The sequence below is a fragment of the Onychomys torridus genome, chromosome 8 (assembly GCF_903995425.1).
Source record: "Onychomys torridus chromosome 8, mOncTor1.1, whole genome shotgun sequence".
NCBI classification, from domain to species: Eukaryota; Metazoa; Chordata; class Mammalia; order Rodentia; family Cricetidae; genus Onychomys; species Onychomys torridus.
Window position 1 is genome coordinate 82315753 of NC_050450.1, and position 22152 is coordinate 82337904.

The 22152-nt window shown below is 39.3% G+C and overlaps 1 protein-coding gene across 16 annotated transcripts in view; it reads left to right on the top strand.

The window, feature by feature from the left end:
• Spag9 (sperm associated antigen 9) overlaps positions 1–22152 on the top strand; it is a 130721-nt gene that overhangs the window by 53119 nt on the left and 55450 nt on the right. For 7 of the 16 annotated variants that reach the window (XM_036197728.1, XM_036197735.1, XM_036197733.1 and 4 more), the window contains 2 exons: positions 4961–5111; positions 17497–17538. In XM_036197728.1, coding sequence (XP_036053621.1) covers positions 4961–5111; positions 17497–17538 — 193 coding nt within the window. Of the gene's footprint in view, positions 1–89; positions 497–4960; positions 5112–17496; positions 17539–22152 lie in introns of those variants that run through there. The other 9 variants (XM_036197741.1, XM_036197745.1, XM_036197744.1 and 6 more) reach the window with 3 other exon arrangements.

Sequence of the window (22152 nt, forward strand, 5' to 3'; positions counted from 1 at the left end):
GTTTGATGTAGGAGTGTGAATAAATTATGTAGATCTCTAGGTATTGTAGCCAATGAGCTAAGCCAAGACTCTTAGTGGAGAGGAACGCAGTTAATAGGTCGACTGTTCTCTGGGTTGCTGCATAAATGCTAGGAGCAGCCGCTCTATGGTTATGAGGTGGGGAGAGCGGAATGACGTCATCACTTGGGAGCCGCTGCAGGATGGAGTGGAAAGCTGCTGCTGATGGCATTGTTTTTGTGGCAGCAACTGAATGACAGATCCTCACTACAAAGATACCGATTTGGCCCCCGCGTAGGCCTCCTGGTTCGGACGTTTCACCATGCCAGCACAGCGCCATGAATCCTGGATGCATGCTGCTGTTTGTGTTTGGCTTTGTTGGCGGGGCGGTGGTCATTAATTCTGCTATCTTAGTTTCTCTCTCTGTTTTGCTGCTTGTGCACTTTTCTATTTCTACCGGTGTGCCAGCGCTGACGCAGAATCTACCAAGGATACTCAGGTACTCCAGGCTCTCTTGGAAGCTCCTCTTTCGCCGGTGTTGGTTTTTCCTTCCTTCCTTCCTTCCTTTCTTTCTTTCTTTCTTTTTTTTTTTAATTCTTAGCACCATGGGTCTACTTTGTAACCATTTCTGTCGCAGATTTCAGACAAAGGAAAAAGGCCTCAAGCTAGGATGTCTATTCTTACTTTATAGGTTCCTAAATGGAACCCTGCTTTGTGTTTGGAAATTATAGACCAAAGAAAGGGATGTTCTGTTGCACTTGTACACAAATACAAGGTCACTGTGGTCGGAATGTTGAAGAGTAAGGAAGAGCAAGAGCAGAGTACCAGGTCTAAGTTTGTATAGCTCTGGATTTAGCTTCTGAGCATCGAGGGACAAATAGCTTTTATTGTGGGTGTTGCAAATGGTTGGCCACAGAATATAGGCTTATTTTGAGTTATCCTTTGTCTGATGAAAGGTTTGCTTATCAGTTTTATAATTTTTAATAACAGCTTATGGATATATTATGATATTTTCTGCTACCATAAAATATATTTTAATCTTAAAAGAATCTAAATTCTTAAGAAAAAATAGAATGCCTTTGCCTCTCCCTCATTATTTGCATATCAAAGTTGTGAGACCAAGAGCTTTACAAAGCCTATTCACTATTGTTTGGTCAGATGTCGCCTTTTATTTTCTTTGTACTCCTGGGTGACAAATGCCCATGCCTGCTGTGGGGGTGGTGACCAGCCTGAGCAAACCATCTTCCAAATCTTACATGTTTGTGGTTTGCTTTCTTTTTTTCTAACTCATAAACTCAAAGTAGTTCTGACTTGTTCAGATTTCTGCTGTGTACATGGTTTTAAGTTCATAGACTATAATTCACTAATGTTTAAGTGATTATAAAAATACTTACATCCTCAATCAGATTTAGGCAAGAAAAATGGAAGTAGTTCCTTCCGTGTGGTTCTTTTTATTCATAGGCCAGCTCACATTAGTCTTAATGCTCAGAAATTAGATTTCTTATAAGGTCTAAAACTACTTGATCATTGATTTTCTTTCCTTATTTATTTGTTTTGAGACAGGTCATGTAGCCTCAGCTGGCCTTGAACCCTAACGGGAACAGTCTCCCCTCAGTCCTGGGACTACTGTTTCCTACTGGGCTCTTTCCTGGTGTATAAAAGTGAGGAACAATCTGACTATTCTGTATATATTAGTACACGAAAGAGTTGTGTATGAGTCTATGTATACTTAGGAAGTAAGGAAATTAAAAACCAGTAGGCACAAAAGTATGTATAATATTAATATAAGACTAATGTTAAGGGCTGACTTAGGCTTAGGTTCTTTCTGTTGGAGAAGGCAGAGCCATGAAGTGGCTAAACTTGGAGGTGCACTGTCCCTTGTTTGCAGCCCTTAGGCCTTTGGCAATTGGTTTCATCTCTTAAGTATTTACCTCAGTGACTCGATTTAAAAATCAAGTGAGCTGTTATTTTCACTTTGTTACAGTTGCAAAATATATAAGTCAACTTCACAATCATTTGTGTATCTCACATTTTTAATAGAACTGGTTTTAATCTCAGTCCTGCTGGTTACTATTACATAAAGTCTTGGAACGTCATTTTTCCTATTCTGAAACCTGAAAAAACAGTGCCAGTTTCCTGGTTGGTTAGATCAAGTAATGTAAATTAATTATCTGGCTCCGTACCTGCCATGTGGTGAGTTGTTCAATGCATGTGATCTTTTGTCTTGCCCTTTATCTGTAGGGTAGATATTACTAATCAGTTGTTTTGGTTGTGAGGATAGCCAAGAGGCTATTTAAATAAATATTTTCAAAATCAGATATACATATAAACTAATATTTAAATAAGCAACTTAAAAATGGAACTAAAGCTACTAGCTAGAGAATTTAACAAAGATTCGGATACTTGTCAGCTTTTCTTCTGTTACGGAGTAAAATGGCTAGACAGTGATAGTGGGTGTTTGAATTTAGGGATTTCAGTTTGCCATTTGCTATCTTTCTACAAGCTCTCCATTCTTTGGTTAATTTTTTTGTGACTTTTATTGAAGGGTTTAATACATACAGTACCAACATGCACACCAACAAAGTTCAAGACGGGTGTTTACCTTGCAAGAGTTTTGTCTGAGAGTAGGATACAGTCAAACTAATAGAACCACGTGTCCCCCATCAGTTATCTAATCGATGGACATGGAGAGGAGCATATAGTGAGACTGTTTTTCTGAGCTAGAGCAGAGAAACCGTTGGCATCTTTGATCTGTTTGACAGATAGCTGAAAGCCCCCTTCCTAGAGATCCATTTCTCTGAAAGACTGATAAAAGCAAAATAGAGAGCTGGGAATTTTACTTGTGTTTTAGATTGTATAGATGGAATAGGAAAGTAAAACTTGGGTTCAAAGAAGACTCTGTCCTTCAATAGCTTAAAACTGTGTTTATGGGTGGTGGCGGCGTACGCTCAGGAGGCAGAGCCAGGCGGATCTCTGTGAGTTACAGGCCAGCCTGATCTCCAAAGGGAGTTCCAGGAAAGGTGCAAAGCTACACAGAGAAACCCTGTCTCGAAAAACCAAAAAAAAAAAAAAAACACACACACACACAAAAAAAACACAAAACCTTTGTTTATATTGTGTGAAAAGGAGCTCATATGGGAAGAAAATTCTAATGAATGGCTAGTATTTTGACTTTTTGGCTTTTTTGTTTTTTGTTTTTCTGAGACAGGGTTTCTCTGTAGTTTTGGTGCCTGTCCTGGATCTTGCTCTATAGCCCAGGCTGGCCTTGAACTCACAGAGATCCGCCTGGCTCTGCCTCCCAAGTGCTGGGATTAAAGGCATGCACCACCACCACCAGGCGTATTTTGACTTGTTAGAACCCATGTGATGGAGTCTCATGAAATCTGTGCTGTCTTCCTAGCTTTATATTAGACACACCGATTCAATCCCCACTCAATTTTTCCTTAAGGCATGAAGGGTCATTAGAAAAGAAAGTCAAAGGGTAGTTTGGGAATTTCTGTTCCCAAAATATGTTTTCCAAAATTGGGAATAGACCTCAAGCTGGTAAGTTTTCATTTTCTCAAGTTAAGAAAAACAAAAACTTGCTATCATTTAATGAGAAAGATAAGAAAGAGGGTTGAGATTTAAGAACAAAAGAAACTGAAATGATGTAGTTTAAAGTAAGAGCTAATAAGTCCTAAGAAACAAGCTCTGTTGCCTGGAAATACAAATATGTAATATGTGCTGTATTATCCATTAGGAAAAAATTAACATTCATCTTTTTGTCTTTGACTTATAAAATATCTGACTATTGTTTGTTTTGTTTTGTTTGAAAATGACATTTATTTATTTGTATGTGGAGGTCAGAGGGCAACTTGTAGGAGTCAGTCCTAGAGACTGAACTCAGGCTGTCAGGCTAGGATAAATTGCCTTTATCCACTGAGTAATCCCTCCAGCCCGGTTGTTGTTTTGTTTTTGAGACAGGGTCTAATGTAAAACAGGCTGGCCTCTCTCTTGCTTTGTAGTAATGGTGACTTTGAACTCCTGATCTTCTTCCTGTCTACCTCCAGAGTGCTGGGGGCTGCAGGTGTGCACCACCACTGCCAATAAAGAAAGGCTTTTGGAAAAGAGCTGCTCTTTTTTTCTGGCAGTAGTTTTCTTTTCTGTACCTTTTTTTTTTTTTTTTTTTTTTTTTTTTGAGCTGAGGATCGAACCCAGGGTCTTGTGCTTGCTAGGCGAGCGCTCTACCACTGAGCTAAATCCCCAACCCTCTTTTCTGTACTTTACCTAAAGGAACTAATATAGCATGATTTGTAGAAAACGAGAACTTTCATTTAAAAAAAATTTTTTTTCAATTTTTACTATTGAATAGTATCCCTGTTTCAAAGAGTATTCATTTTCCTCTAGACAGAAAAAGCCTACCTTAAAAACACCCAATGACTGTAGCTTGAAGAAGCAGGAAGACTAGGAACAGGGATTAGGGAGTTGCCTTTGCCTGCTCCCCATGACTGCTAACGTACAGTTCGGCAGGTGGTCACCAGACCAGATCACCACTGACTTCCTGGCAGAGGCAGATGTGCTGATGTGTGCCTGTAATCCCAACACAGCAGGCTTAAGGCAGGAGGATCTACAGTACTGGGTTAGACTACACTAAGTACTGAGAACTTGTTTCTGAACAACCCCAAACCAGCCAACCAAAAAACATCGTCCAAACAGTTTCTTGTCACTTTTCTTAATTTCTGGGGCTAATGTAAACTTTTTAGGTTGTCCTTTCTCTTTGGTATATATTTATGTAGGAGAGCTGGTTGCAAACTAACGAGACTAAGCTTTCTGTGACCCAGTTTGCCCTAGACCTTGTGATCCTCCTGCCTCATCTCTAAGTAGCTGGGATTACAAGCCTGTTCACAGTCTAGGCTTCTAATTCATAGTCATGAGAAATAAAAAACTCAAATGAATGTTTAATTTTCCCTCCCTCTTCAAATAGAAAAGAACGTCCTATATCATTAGGAATTTTCCCACTACCTGCTGGAGATGGATTGCTTACACCTGATACTCAGAAAGGAGGCGAGACCCCAGGATCAGAGCAATGGAAATTTCAGGAATTAAGTCAACCACGTTCTCATACCAGCCTGAAGGTAAGCTTTATTTCATCACTTTACATTTTATAAGCTTTCTTACTCAAATAGAAGTAGCAGGAAACCAAAGGATATTAAAATATAATAGTTTAGGACTGGTCAAATAGCTTACTGGATGAAAGTGCTTGCCACCAACCCTGATAGTCTGAGTTCAGTTCTCAGGATCCACGTGATAGAAGGAGAGAGCCATCTTCTGATTATCCTCTGACGTCTCCACAACCACCATGGCCCTAGTTCACACTTCATCCCTCCCATACAGATAAATACATAAAATCGAAATTTAAAAAACATAATAGTTTATATACATTTTAGTTTGAAAGTTATTAAAACTTGAGATGAGCTCTTCCCAGGGGTGTATTTTTTTGCTAGTTAATTTTAAGTTATATAGGAAAACAAAATCAAATACTGTTACATATTTATCTTAGTTAGGGTTACTATTGCTGTAATGAAACACCATGACAAAAAGCAGCTTGGGGAAGAAGGGAGTTTATTTGGCTTATGAATAATTGTTCATTATCAAACAAAATCAGGGCAAGAACCTGGAGGCAGGAGCTGATTCAGAGGCCATGGAGGGGAGCTGCTTACTGGCTTGCTCCCCATGACTTGCTCAGCCTGCTTTCTTATAGAACCCAGGACCACCAGCCCAGGGATGGCCCCACCTGCAATGGGCTGGGCGGTCCAACATCAATCACTAATTAAGAAAATGCCCTGCAGACTCACTTACAGCCCAATTTTAATGGAGTATTTTCTCATTTTAGGCTCCCTCCTTTGTGATGACTCTAACTTGTCAAGCTGACATAAAAACTAACCAAGAATTTCTTTTATATTTAGTCTATGTAATATGAATCTAGAATTTAGGGTGCAGTGACTTGTGGGCCTAATTAGGATTTTGTTTGTGTTTGGTTTTTTATTTTTTTGTTTTTGTGGTGCTGGAGATCAGTGTAGGGTCTTGTTGTTATTATATTTGGGACCATATATCTAGAGATTCTAACTTTATTTATTTTTAGTATTACTGTTAGTGGTGGGATACCCATGTGTGAAGAGACATTTGTAGAAGTCAGAGGACAATTCAAGTAGTCAGATTTGTGCTGCAAGCACTTCTGCCTACTGAGCCATTTCTCCAGTCCTCAACTCTGGGTTTCAAGCATGATAAGCAAGCCCTCTATTACTGAGATACATTCCTTTTTATTTTGTAACAGTATCTTACTAAAATGTTCAGGTTAGCTTTGAATTCATGCAACTGTAGTTCAAGCTGGACTTGAACTTGTCATGATCTTCTTGCCTTAGTCATAGAGTAGCTGAGATTATAAGTGTCCATCATCAGGCCTGCATCTTTTTTTTTTTTTTTTTTAAATACTTTATATGTATGGCAGCCGGGTGGTGGTGGCACATCCTTTAATCCCAGTACTCGGGAGGCAGAGGCAGGTGGATCTCTGTGAGTTTGAGGCCAGCCTGGTTACAGAGTGAGTTCCAGGAAAGGCGCAAAGCTACACAGAGAAGAAACCCTGTCTGGAAAAAAACAAACAAACAAATAAACAAAAAAACCCACTTAAACCCAAAGCTTTATGTATAGCTTAGGTAGTGGTGGTGCACACCTTTAATCTTAGTTGTTGGATCTCTGAATTCAAGGCCAATCTGGTCTACAGAGAGAGTTCCAGGACAAGCCAGGGCTACACAGAGAGATCCTGTCTTTAAAAAACACTGTATACATGTTTTATATATTTGTATATATAGGTGTGTGTTATATATGTGTGTTTTACACACACACACACACACACACACACACACACACATCTATGCATCTGCTTGTTGTCTATATGTGTACCACTTGGCTTCAATGCCTGTAGAGGCTAGGAGAGGGCACTGAATCCCGTGGGACCAAAGTTACAGATAGTTGTGTGCCACTCAGTGTGGGTGCTAAGAATGGAACCCAGAGCCTCTTCTTGAGCAACAAGTGTTTTTAACCACTGAGCCATCTCTCTAGCCTCTCATAGTTAATTGAAAATTACTGCCACCTAAAATCCTTGGTTCACTGTTGGAAATGTCACACTTTAGGAGGGCTTCACTTTGTTACCTCTGTTTGTTTGAAGGCCAGATTGACCTTGAACTCAAGGTAGTCCTACTACCTCAGCCTCCCAAGTTCTAAGATTGTAAGTATGTCTAGCAGGCTCAATTATGATTTCACTTTATAGACACACACATTTTCCTTCCTTAAAACTACTTTATGAAAGTGATATATAAAAATGCATCCTGTTTAGCCAAATAGTGTAGTAGGAATCTTAACAGGAGTCTTATTAATAAGATCAAACCTGAGGCCAGTTATTGGGGTGAACGCTGGAAGATCAGAGACACAGAACAAGCCAAAGTTTCCTCACCTCACCAGTTCCTCAGCTTGTCTTGTTTCCTCAGACTGCAAGCTTCTGTGTCCTCATCCCAATGGGTCTCAGCTGAACTTTGCTGCTCCAAAGCCTAAAAGCTTAACCAGCTAAAATGCTGAACCAACCAAATGCTTAACTAACTTAGTTCCTGGTCCTTGTGCCTTATATACCTTTCTGCTTTCTGCTATCACTCCCTGGGATTAAAGGCTGGATTTCTGGGATTTAAGCTCTGACCCCAGATAAATTTATTAGGGTGCACAATATTGTGGGGAACACAATACCACAAAAAAGTCTTGGTGTTAATTCTTTAGAGAGTATATTTTGATCTAGAATAATTTAGTATATAAGAGATAAATATAATTAATAGTGTACTTTGAGAAGAGATACATTAATAATACTCAATGTTTTTAAGTTAGTCATAGTTGCATGCATCTATAGTTCTAGCTGTTTGGAAGGCTGAAGCAGGAAGTTTGCAGTCAATTTGAGTGTAGCATAGGCATAATGACAAGTTCAACACAACCTAGGCTACAGAGTAAGTTCCTAGCTCAACATCATGAAAACGGGTGAGAAAGAGAAAGCTGTCATTTGGACTCATCCTGGGCAACATGAGGCAATATAGACCTTACCTTAAGAAACAAGCACATAAAAATTTAAAGATATGTTTTATATCTTATAAGATAGAATATTTATGAAGGGATTATTGATTATTAAAACAAAAGCCAATCAAGCATGATAGAGGCACACCCTTAATCTAATCCCAGAACTCTGGAGTAGAGGCAGGCAGATCTCTGTGAGTTTGAGGGCAGTCTGGTCTCCATAGTGAGTTTTAGAATAGCAAGAGCCATTTACTGAGGCCCTGTCTCAAAGTGAGAGAGAGAGGGAAAAGAAAAAGCCTTGGTATATTGTAAAATCCATTGTGTCATTAAACAGACTACCTATTTATTTATATATAAATGAATTCTTCTTCCTCCTCCTTTTTGGAGAAACATGGTTTCAGGTATTCCAGGCTATCTTCGAACTCACTATGTAGTCAAGGATTACCTTGAATTTCTGACATGACTCCACCTCCTAAGTGCCATAATTATGGTAGGCATGTGCCAATACACCTGGTTAATGTGGTGGTAGGAATTGAACAAAGGCTTCATACATGCTAGGTAAGCACTTGGCCAACTAAGCTACATCCCCAACTCTTTATATCCTTTCTTCCTTTTTCTCCCTATAATATTATCATTATCTAAGTATCTATTAATGTTTTCTAAAAGACTAAGCCATTTATTTATTTGTTTTATTTCTCTCTATGACAGAATTTATGTACCATTGCATTCTTAGCATTTAGGAAAGTTCAGCAGATTTTAGAAACTCAGTATGTGTTTTGTTGTTGTTGAGACAGGGTCACATTATGTATTTCAGGCTGGTATTATACTTCTAATCCTCCTGCTTCAACCTTCTGAGTGCTAGGATTATAGACATGCACCACCATACCCTATAACATTGTTTTTTGTTGTTGTTGTGTTCTGTTTTTTGTTTTTTGTTTTTTGTTTTTTCGAGACAAAGTTTCTCTGTGTAGTCCTGGCTGTCCTGGAATTCAATCTATAGACAAGGCTGGCCTCAAACTAAGAGATTTGCATGCCCCTGCCTCTGTAGTTTTAGGACTTAAAAGCATGTGCCACCATTGCCCAGCTGTTTGGTGTTTTGGTTTGGTTGTTTGTTTTTTGTTTTTCTTTTATGAGCTATTTTATTTTTATGTGTATTTATGAGTATATGCCACCTGTGTGCAGGTGTTCAAGGAGGCCAGGAGAGGGCATCAGATCCCCTGTAGCTGAAGTTATAGATGTAAGCTACCTGGATATGTGTGTTGAGAACCAAACTAGGATCCTCTGAAAAAGCAACAAGTACTCTTAACTGATGGGATGTCTCTCCAGGTCCAAAGTATTTGTTTAGATGATAGAATCTGCCAGGCAGTGGTGGCACATGCCTTTAATACCAGCACTTGGAAGGCAGAGGCAAGTGGATCTCTGTGAGTTCGAGGCCAGTCTGGTATATAGAATGAGTTCCTGGACAGCCAGGACTACACAGTGAAACTCTGTCTCAAAAAACAAACAAACAAACAAGGACTAGATATTAGAATCTTCTGAGATAATATGAACGATCTTTTACCTAATGGTTCAGAACCATTGCATTAATTTTTGATATGTACTTAAAGCAGTAGGCAGTCAAATATTTGAACATTTTCCTCCTCTCAAAAGTAAATATTGCCTGTCCCACTTCATGTATACTTTAAGTTACTTGTGCTCAGAATATGTCAATGGTAATGTCACTAAGAAACATTTGTTCTTTATTCTGTATCCACACTAAGTTTTTTTTTTTTTTTTAATGTACTTATAGGTTTAGTAGATCTTCAAAAATACCTCTCTGTCAATTGCTCACTTCCTGTGTTTTCACAGCATATCAAAAATGAATACCATATGGCAGCTATGTTTTAGTTACTATCCAAACTGAATTCTAAGGGAACATTATTGTAATTCTTTTGTTTAATCCAGTAACATGGTATGACAGAACCATATTGGCAAATTATTAACCTATTATAAATTATTAATAATGGATTTAGTCTACTCTAGAAATACAAAGATATATCACTCTTCAAAGAGTTTGTAAAACAAAATCCATTTTGTTTGTGCTTGATCTGTGGAAAGACTCAGCAGGTAACAGTTATCAGGAACAAGGTGGTACACTGTAGAATGTAAAGTCCAGTTTGTAAAATATGCCTATTAATTAGAATTCACATTATTACTTGCCTAAGTCCTTGTGATTAACCAGAAGCCTTTCTTTAACTTTGTTAAGACCTGGATTCAGGGCTTGATTTCCCTACATGGACCACATGTCCTGGGCATCATGTTGGTTTTCATGTGGGGCAGAAATTGGAACAGACTTGTGTGTGTGTGTGTGTGTGTGTGTGTTTTCATGCATGTTTGTGCACTGGATATTGCTGGTGTGCGCCACTTAACTATTTCCAACTTTTTACATGGTTGCTGCAACTCTCATTTCTCCTGAGAACTCAGGAAGGGCATGCTTAGACTCCATTGTGAAAAGAAAAATCGAAGGTCATGATTATAAATCTTCCATTTTGCTAGCACAACTTTTTTTGAAGTAAGATTAATATATGAGAATGTTCTGTGAGAAAAATCATGAGTTTTAAACAGGAGGCAATAGAAAACTTTGGAGGTATGCTACAAAGGAGATTTGCCAATGACGGTAAAGTTATGAACTTTTTGGTTTATTGAAAATTTCCTACTGTGTGAAATATGTCAACAGTGAACAAGAATTACGAGGGTTTCTGAGAGTAATGCACCTAAAAATTGCTCAAGCATTTTTTTAACGTATTTCCTAATACATTTTTGTGGTGATAGACAAGTAAGTAAATGATAGAATTTCAGATATTTTTATGTGCCATTAAGAAAGCAAAGCAGGGTTGGGGATTTAGCTTAGTGGTAGAGTGCTTGCCTAGCAAGCGCAAGGCCCTGGGTTCTATCCTCAGCTCCAAAAAAAAAAAAAAGTAAAACTGGGTGTGGCACTTGCTTTTAATCCCAGAACTTTGAAGGCAGAGGCAGGCAGATCTCTTAGGCTTAAGCTTAAGCTTAAGCCCAGGCTGGTCATAGAGAGTTTGAGACCAGCCAGAGCTATACAGTAAGAACCCTGACTTAAAAACAAAGAGAGACAGAGAGAGAGAGAGAGAGAGAGAGAGAGAGAAGAAAGAAAAAAAGCAGCCAACATTGTGGTTCATGCATTTGATCCTAACACTCAGGAGGTAGAGGCAGATAGATCGCTGTATTTGAGGCCACCTGGTCTACATAATAAGTTCCAGGACAGGCAGGACTGTCATAGAGAGACCTGCTCTCAAAAAAACAAAACAAAGGAAAAGCAGAGCAAGGGTCAGCAAGATCAGGTAAAGGCACCTTCTACCAAGCCTGACAGTGTGAGATACCTGAGATCCACCTAGCACAAAGAGAGGAAATGGACTCCTCCTGCAAGTCATCTTCTGACTGATGTATGTGTACATGCATGCACACATACACAGAGATTTAATAAAAAAGAAAAAGAAAGCAAAGGACATGTTAATAAGCATGATCCATGCAAGATATATACAAGTATGAAAATGTTACAGTGGAATCTTTTATATTATTAATATTTGATAATCAAAATAAATAATGGAAAGGAAGCAAGGTAAACCAGAGAATAGTTTAGTGAAAGATGCTTATTTTTGGATAACTGGGGGTGGACAAGTAAGTGGAAATATTATGCAAAAATAGTTGTGTGAGAAAGACACTGTAGTGTTACCATCGCTCTATATTGGGGGACACTTGGGAATGTATGAGGAGCGATTTCTCTTCATCCTGTTCCTCTCATATCTTTGTAGTTGAACCTTTTCGTCAGGACCATTGGCTCCCCATTAATGATGTAGAGTCTCCCTCTCTCTCTCCCTCCCTCCCTCCCTCCCTCCTCCCTCTCCCCCTCCCTCTCTCTCTCTCTCTCTCTTTTTTTTTTTTTTTTTTTTTTGGTTTTTTGAGACAGGGTTTCTCTGTAGCTTTGGAGCCTGCCCTGGACTCGCTCTGTTGCCCAGGCTGGCCTTTAACTCACAGAGATCCACCTGCCTCAGCCTCCCGAGTGCTGGGATTACAGGCATGCGCCACCACCGCCCGGCTGCATTCAGGTTCTTTCAGGCAAGATGGTCTCACCTCCCACTTGCTCTTCCCTGTTGGTTTCACTTCCTTTTACTCCTCTAAATACTAGAGAGCCAATATTGCTTCTTCTAGTCTAGTTAGCTCAAGTTCCGTATCTGTACGTGTTGTCTGAACATTGCTGTTCACAAGTTTATCTCTAGCTATGACTATTTTCCTAAACTCTAGGTTTCTGCATCCAGTTGCATTTCTTCCAGAATTTTCTACATTCAAGTTTTACCTTGCTTTAGTTACTATCACAAGCATACCCTTTCAAGACCAAAATCTCTTACTGTAGTGAATTGATCAAAATAAATTGGTAAAAATAAACCAAATGAGCAAATCTGGTTTTTTGTTTGTTGTTTTTTTTTAATGTGTTATAGAAGTGCTAAGTATGGGAATGAGTGAAAATGTTCAAGTGAGGATCTCCTCTGTCCAATGTGGCCCCACATTGGTTCTGGGGTATCATGAGAACTCAAGGTCTCATCCATGTTAAGCAAATACCTAAAGTGAGCCTTTTCATCTAATTGAATAACATTTGGAGAAATAAAGGAGGAATTTGCAAACAAAAGGTGGTCCATCCCTCCATTGGTAGTTAGTCATACTCTCAGTACTATAGTGTAACAATGTTTCATCTTGCCTGTCTTGCTCTACACAGGTCAGGCCTACAGTCACTAGTGAGGTCAGAACAAGCAAAGTCAGATCCATGGTGATAGCAGAGCTCTAGAAGTGTAAGGAATAGATATCCTTTGAGCAGGGCAGTCAGCTCCTGAAACAATAACGAAGGCTGACCCAAGTAGAGATGGCGGCAGGCCTTGGGTGTCTGGGGCTTAGCCAGTGCGACATGAGCGGGGTCGATTTGTCAATTCATGGGTGCAGGCTTCAAGCTAATAACAGAAGTACATGTGACTCATAAAAGGAAAATAGCCTGTTTAAGAAAGGTAGCATGATAGGAGGAGAAGAGAAAAAGATGGGGATGGAAATGGCAGGGTAGAATGCTGTGATGAGTAACCAACCAAGGTTAAAAAATGAGCATGAAAAGTCTGCAAATAGGATAATATATTTGCTTATAACTGCCCACTCGTGTGTGTGTGTGTGTGTGTGTGTGTGTGTGTGTGTGTGTGTGTGTGTGTGTGTATGTGTATTCCCCAAACAGGGTTCCCTTTGAATAGTATTCTAGGATGTTGATTGTTAGCAGAATGTGACTTTTAGAACTGAGAAAAGCAATTTTAAATAATTAAAAGGACTGGATTGATACCTACTTAAGAAATTTTTGTTGAGTCCGTTTACAAAATTATGGTGTAAAATACTTCTATAGAACTACCTTGAGAGGCTCATGTTGGCAGGAGCTGGTATGTAAAGGCAGTGGTCAGTGTGCTGCATTCTTCAGGGAATGTGCTTAGCATACAGAGCAGGAAACTAAACAGAGCCAGCATTCTTACTGAGAGTTTTCCTGTGCTCCTCTGTGTGTGGTAAAGTTCAGGAATTGTTCCTGTTTCCTTGGTCCTCACAAGCTTGAATTTCGATAGTAGGCACACCATATTCCTGCTGTCTTATTCCTCTTAGGAAATGTATTATCTTAAATTTTAAAGTAACAAGGTTTTTTTTATTAGCTTTTGAGATAATTTTATACTGTAGCAGAAATTAAAACTAAAATGGAATTTTAGCAGAAAATGGATTATGCATTGTGGTTCCATATTCATGTTTGTGACAGAACGTAAGGAATTTGTCCTATAGTTACAGTTTTGGTCAGTATATTTTCTCCCACACATGTATCCCCATTTGATAGCTCATGATGGTGTAAAATCATAAAAGGATAGACTTGGTCTTATCATTCATTTAAACTTTTGCTTTGTGAATAAAAGAATTCTTTCTTTGAACTCACTGTGTGTCCAAGCTAGCCTTGAATCTAAAGCAGCCCTCCATCTCATCCTCCCGAGTGTCGGGGTTGTAGGCACAAGACTTGTAGGCATAAGGTACTAGGCCTGGCTTTTGTTGCATGTTTATTGTGTTGTATGTTACCAAGATGTTGAGAACAAAAATTGAATAAAAACCTAAATAAACAACACTGTTTGAAAATGAAGTTTGTGCCACCATGCCCAGGACAGACCTTAGCTTTTATGTGTGTGTATTGATAACACATACTTACAGTTTTTAATTTTTTTATATGTATGAGTGCTTTGCCTACTTGTATGTATGTCTACCATCTGTGTACCTGGTGCTTATAGAGGTCAGAAGGTGTTGGATCCCACGAATCTGGAGTTCTAGACTGTTGTGAGTTACCATGTGAGTGTTGGGAAACAAATCTGGTCCTCTGGAAGAGCAGCTGGGCTCTTAACCTCTTCAGCCCTTAATCTTGATAGCATTCATTCATTTATTTATTTATTTGTCAATTTATTTATTTATTTTTAGATAAGGTTTGTTTTTTTTTTTACTGTGTTGCTCTGGCCAGTCTGGAATTCACTATGTAGACCAGGCTGGCCTTGATCTCAGGTAGATCTGCTCACTTTCTGTCTTCTGAGTGCTGAGATTAAAGGTGTGTGCCACCATTCCTAGCAGTCTTTATACTCAATTTTGAGAGAGAACCTCCCAGTTTTAACCTTTTTTTAAAAAAAAGAGTGGGCATATGAGATATGCATGTTTTTGTGTGTGTGCGTGTAAGAATGTGTGTGCGTACAAGAATGTGTGTGCTACAGCATGAGAGTCAAGGTTGTCTGTCAGTCTCAAATCTACCCTACTTGAGACAGGGTCTCTGTTGTATCTTTGTTCACTGCTGTGCTTTAGGAGCACTGGGATTGGACACTGCTACCTTGAGGGGCTTTCCATGGGTTCTGGGGTTCAAACTCAGATCTTCACGCATGCATGGTGAGCCCTTTATCCACCGAAGTGTATTCCAATCCCTTTGTTACCTTTTGTTCATTGCACATACTCCACATTTCTCTTACCCCTCTGTTGTGCCCACCTCCGCTGGCCCCACAGCTATTTATTGTGCATAGTGCTGCAGTAGACATTGATGTGCAAATGTCTCCCTGGTGTGTCAGCTTGCAGTTCTTTGAATAGCCGTGAGTAGTGTAGTTGGGTTATATGATAGATGATTTTTAGTTTTTTGAGGAGCCTCCCATGTTGATTTCTACAGGGGCTGGGTTAGTTTGCACGATATAGACACTCTCATTTGGTCACATTCTCCCCAGCCTTTGTTATTTGTTTTCTTAATGATTGCCATGCAAACTGGAGTAAGGTGGAATCTCAATAAGTTTTTGTTTTATTTTTAAGTTAAATTGATTTTTTTTTTTTAATTTGAGACAGATTGTTATCATGTGCTCCTAGCTAGCCTGGAATTTAGTGGGTAGATCAGGATGGTTTCAGACTCAAAGAAATCTGCCTGCTTCTGCCTCCTACTAAGACTAAAGGCCTGCATCACCATGCATGGTCTCAGTAGGTTTTGCTTTACATTACTCTGATAGCTAGTACTATTTGCTTATTTTCTACAAAGCTTAATTTTTAATATAATTTTGCCAACTTTTATATATTTAGTAATGTAAAAAAAATAAATTAGGGGCTAACAATTATGGATAAATAATGCAAATAATGTAAATAAGAATTAAATCTTGGGGGCTGGAGAGATGGCTCAGCGGTTAAGAGCACTGACTGCTCTTCCAGAGGTCCTGAGTTCAATTCCCAGCAATCACATGGTAGCTCACAACCATCTGTAATGAGATCTGGTGCCCTCTTCTGGCCTGTAGTCATACATGCTGTATACGTAATAAGTAAATAAATCTTTAAAAACAAAAAAAAAAAATAATTAACTCTCTCCTACCAGCTTTGTTCCCATATATCCCAGAATGCTCTGGAACTCCCTGTGTATCAGAGACTTCCCTTGAACTCTTGATCCTTCTGCCTCCACCCTCTAAATGTTAGGATTATAGATACATATCCCACACCTACCTAAGAATATATCAGGTGGTAGGGGGAGTTGGATAAATTTCCAAACCAAGAATATTTAAAATTTAAGGTTGCTTTAGGTTGAAGACAGTCCCTGTTTGCTTTTTTGTTTTTTGTGTTTTTGTCTGAGAGGGAAAATTATAGTTACAAATAAATTTTTAAAAAATTGCTACTCTTTGATCCTTGGTGTTATTTAACAGTTTCAGTAATGATGAGGGGAAGAGAAAGGGCATAGTAAACATTTTCAAGTGTGCCACATTGGAATTTTTGCTGTGTTGGATGTTCACGGTGACTGGCATATGTGTCAGGAAGATTTTCATGGGGTTATAGTAGTAGTAAAGAAAGGAACTATCATCATCAGTGACTCATCAAAAAGTGTAAGCTAAGAACAGTGAGATGGCGCAGCAGGTAAAGTTACCACATAAGCCTGAGAACCCTCAGTTCACTCCCCAACACCCATGTAAATAAAACACCTGTAAACCCAGCAAAAAGCTTGGGGTCCAGTTAGGCTGGAGTATGCAGGGAAGCACTAGAAATACCAGAGACCCTGCCTCAAAAAGAGAAGAGGAAAGAACCAAAAAGATGTCCTCTGACTTCTGTACATGTGCTGTGGTATATGTGTGCCCATACACCACACACACAATAACAACAATAATAAAAGAAAATATGAAGTAAGATATTTGAAAATGGAATCTTAGCAGGAGTAGTTCAGAACCAAAGAAATACTAAGCTTTCTGTTTTGTAATTTTCCCCCCCAAAACAGGGTTTCTCTGTGTAGCCCTGGCTGTCCTGGAGCTCACTCTATAGACTACACTGGCCTCTAACTCAGAGATCTGCCTTGTTCTGCCTCCCAGTGCTGGAATTAAAGGTGTGCATCACCATTGCCAACTATAATTTTTGTTTCTTGAGATACAGTCTTAATGTCTTTTACATTTAAAAAAATGTATGTGTGTGTGCATGTGTGCACGCATTTGTTCATGTGTGCATGTAGGAGTCATGGGACAACTTTCAGGAGTTGGTTCTATCCTACCATGTGGTTCTGAGGATTGAACTTAGGCTGTCAGTCTTGGCAAGCCATCTCACCCTAGACAAGGACTCGCTGTGTTCCAGGGCTAGCCCAGAAGTTACCAGGAAGCCCAAGTCAGCATTCAGACTTCAGTCTTCTGCCTTAGCTTTCCAGAGCTAGGACTGAGGGCAAGCGTTGCTGTACCTGACTTTCAAAACCCTCATTTTAAACACAGGAGGTAATAGATGGAGCTATAGCCTAAGAAATAGTATAAACCAAAAAGACAGATTTGTTAACACCGAATAAATACATTTTTTTCTTTTATAATCTTTCCCTCTACCCAGGTCAGCCATAGTCCTGAACCTCTGAAGGCTGTAGAACAGGAGGTGAGAATGGTGATTCAGAACATTTTGCAGAAAGTAAACAGAAGAGGTTAACTGTTGGTTCCTTTCTCAAACTGCTATTCTCCAGATATCACATGCTCAATTTGGAAGAATCTTGATGTTATTCTCTGAAATGCAGAAGAAAATAATTTACAGTGCTTGACAGGGCTTTACTGTGACTATAATTTGCTCCTCCTTCAGAGTAAGCATTTTGAAATTTAAAACATGTAAGTGCATTCTGTGAAAAAAATCAGTCTATTTCCATTTATCCAACTCTGGGTAAGAAACTTTGAACACAGTCTTTGCTTAGGGCAGGGTATACAAATCTTGTCCATCCTTGCCCAGGGTATCATTTTACCAAGGGCTACTTCCCAAGCTTAATGGTTTTTCTTCAGCTCTACTCAGAGCCCATTCAACTTTGTTCCCAGAACAACTGTGAAGAGTCTGCTGCTGTCAGACTTGACATACATAGGAAGACTGTCCATGGTCCAGGTCAGCAGCTAACCCAGGTCTGTAGAAGCCACTCAAGATTAGGGCATTCCTGCCTTTCCTTAATTACCCAGATATATTCCACATATAGTTTACCTATCCATGTCTAAAGTTTTGATTCCATGTTCCTTTGAGTCACAACTCTTGTAGGAATCTTCTTACATAAATCCCACCCCCCTTTTTTTTAATGCATATACTCTCAGAAACTTGTGTGCTGTAGAATTGTGAACCAAAAGAGTATATACCAGTTGCTTTCAGGCTGAGTTATTTGGGGAGAAAGTAACATCAACATAAAATTACAAGGTGGTGGGTGTTCCAGCAGAGGATTTCATATGGGCTGGTTACTTGTTTGCTTTCATCCATTTTAAGAGCTTTAAATCTGAAAAGCAGATAGGCTGGGGAGATAGCTGGTGGGTATTTGTAATACCAGTGCTGAGGAGGCATAGGCAGGCAGATCCATCCCTCAGGCTCACTAGCCAGCTAGACTAGCATATTTGATGTGTTGCTGGACCAATGAGCTACCCCGTCTTTAAAAAACAAAACAAAACAATGGACAATGCCTAGGGAAGCCACCTGAGGTTGTCCTCTACACACATACTTACACAGAGAATAAAAGGCTGACAGAAGCTGTGTTTTCTCCTTGATTAGTTCCTTCCTTCCTTCCTTCCTTCCTTCCTTCCTTCCTTCCTTCCTTCCTTCCTTTCCTCCCCCTCCTCCTTTTTGTTTATTCTTGTTTTTTGACACAGGGTAGCCCTGGCTATCCTAGAACTTGTTAGATAGACCAGGCAGTATTGCCATTGCCAGTGCTGGAATTAAAGGTGTCCATTCCCAGCTTAAGATTTATTTATTTTTATTTTAAATGATTTTGCCTGTATGTCTATTTATGCAGTATATATGTGCCTGGCACCCATGGAGGCCGTGGTAAGTGCACTGGATCTCTTGGAATTAGAATTAGAGACGCCATTAGCTACCATGTGGATGCTGGGAATTAAACCTGGATCCTCGGAAGAATGGCCACTATTAACCACTGGGCCATCTCTCTAGTTTCCAGACTTTTATTAGCCTGGTAAGAAAAACACCCAGCAGGAAATATTACAGAGGTCAAATTACTTTTATCCCACTGCCCCAAATGAGACCAAAAGTAATGATATAGTTTTGTTTTGTTTGTTTTGTTTTTTTTACTTCATAACAGCATAACATTTACTTTATGTATGTGTGTGCTTAGTTAGTTAGTTAGTTTTTGGAGCTGAGGATTGAACCCAGGGCCTTGTGCTTGCTAGGCAAGCACTCTACCACTGAGCTAAATCCCCAACCCCTATTTATTTATTTTTGGGATAAAGTCTCATTGTGTAGCCTTTGCTGGCCTGGGACTTGCTGTGCAGACCAGGTTAGCCTCAAACTCAAGGATATCTGCCTGCTTTATTTTTTTAGGTTTTGTTTGTTTGTTTGTTTTCCTTTTCGTTTTTAGAGACAGGGTTTCTCTGTGTAGCCTTAGCTGTTCTTTGCTGTCCCAGAACTCTCTCAGGTGACCAGGCTGGCCTCGAACTCAGAGATCTGCCTGCCTCTGCCTCCTGAGCGCTGGGATTAAAGGTGTGTGCCACCACCTGGCTTTTTTTTTGTTTGTTTTTAGGCAAGGTTTCTATGTAACTCTAACTGATCTTTAGCTCATTATCCTTCTGCCTCAGCTTTCTAGTGCTGGGATGAAAAGTATAAGCCACCATCCCAACTCCCATATTGAAGTGTGTGATTGATTTTATGTGTATTGTTAGGTATGTGTTCATATTAATATAAAATATCTCAGAACTTGCCAATCAAAAACACTAGGGTTGGACAAGGTAGCTTCTACTTGTAATCCTAGCACTCCAAGAGACAGAGGCAGGAGTCTCTCTGCTGCATCAAACATTGTATTATTGGCTTCTTGTCAAAGTGCTTTTTTGCTTTTTACATAGGAACTTTGTCATCATTCTCTGCAAGGCCAAGGAAAATGGGCTCCTTTGAAAATGTTCCCCCTCAGATTTAGAACAAAGGTCTCCTTGATGCTCATGCTGTATCCCTAAGATCCAGCTGACAGAAGTACAGCCCACACAGTGAGCTATTTTAAAAAGTGTAAGATATTTTTATGTGGCGAAAGTATGAAGTAGAAGTTACAGATCTCAGGTTATTGGGTAGCCCAGGGCAACTCTGACATGTGTGATGTTCTTCCCAGGAGGTTTTAACTCACCACTCCCCTGTACCCTGACATTGCTTCTTTCTTAGGTTTGGCTCTTCTCTGGTTCTTTGACTTCATGCTTTCAGGTACACAAATGTATTCAGGAGTAGGATTTTTTCCAAACAGTATAAATTGTGAACTCATTAATTACTAGATAAAAAAAATCTTATGGTGAAAATAACTAGACATTGGGGTCAAGATATTAATAGCTAGAATGATGGATAAGAGGGAGAAAAAAAACAACCCAAATCCTCATCTTGATTTTTTTTGCCCAGGTAACTTAAGTGATAGGATCTTTTAAAAACACTTTATAGAAGAACTTGATTAAGAATTTTCTAGAGGTGCTGGAGAGATAGCTCAGAGGTTAAGAGCACTGGCTACTCATCCAGAGGTTCTGAGTTCAATTCCCAGCCACCACATGGTGGCTCACAACCATCTGTAGTGGAATCTCGTGCCCTCTTCTGGCATAAAGGCATACATGCAGATAGAGTACTCATACATAAAATAGATAAATTAAAAAAAAAAAAAAAGAATTCTCTAGAGCAGCAGTTCTCAATCTGTGGGTCACAACTCCTTTCGGTCAAATGAACTATTCACGGGGGTCACATATCAGATATCCTGCACATCAGAGGTTTACATTACAATTCATAACAGTAACAGAATTACAGTTATGAAATAGCAACAAAATAATTTTATGGTTGGAGGTCACCACAACATGAACTGAATTAAAGGGTTGCAGCATTAGGAAAGCTGAGAATCACTGGTCTAGAGCTTTTCAAATCTACAGTCTTAATTGGTTTGAGAGTCTCCATTAGGAACACAGATTATATTTTTTAAAGACATATTGTGTTTTAAACCTTTAACAAGTAAAGAACTCATGCATATGAAACACAAATACAGGTTAACTGGCTATTTTATTTTTCAATGGCCCGTACATCAAAGAAAAGAAAGAAAAGACAGTTCATGATGAAGTGATGGTGGCTCATACTTATTGCACTGCGAGTATCTGGACCCAGACACATGACAGTTTTTTCTGACTCCATTCCTAACAAGCTAATTTGCTTGAATTAGCAGATTTTTTCCAGATACTTTTATGTTAGGTGCCAATCACCATTCCAAGGAATTCATGATTATTTTATTTGAGGTGGGTAGGAGGTGACCAGGAGAATTTATTTGTTCCTTTTTTTAACCATTGGAAGTGAGTCTAGCATTTGAAATCCACAGAAGAAAAAAAATTAGCACAATTCAGCTAACTTTATTACATGTGATTTATATTACACTGGGTAATGTCTAACAGTTAATGTATGCATAGCCTTGAGTTACTAAGAAATGTGAATGGTTTTCTCTCTTTTTCCTTCAAAACTTTCTCTCAAACCAAAAGAGAAGTTCATTTAATTATTTGCATTTAAATCTGTTTAGAATTTACCTTTTTCTTTATCAGAAAAGTAGCACGTGCTTATCATTAAAAATTTCAGAAAGAGCCTGGCGGTGGTGGCACATGCCTTTAATCCCAGCACTTGGGAGGCAGAGCCAGATGGATCTCTGTGAGTTCAAGGCCAGCCTGATGTACTGAGTGAGATCCAGGACAGGCACCAAAAATGCACAGAGAAACCCTTTGTCAAAAAACAAAACAGGGGTTGAGGATTTAGCTCAGTGGTAGAGCACTTGCCTAGCAAGCACAAGGCCCTGGGTTCGATCCTCAGCTCTGAAAAAACAAAAACAAAACAAAATTTTTGGAAAGAATAACAAGGTATCATAAGAAAGAAAGATGATATGGTACCTTCAGTCATTTTACATGCTTTGGAGCTGAGTGTAGTACTCCTCACTTAGAATACCAGTACTCTGGTGGCTCAGTTAGGAGGGCTACCCCAAGTTAAAGGCCTGCCTGAACTGTATAGATCCAGCCAGCACCATTATAG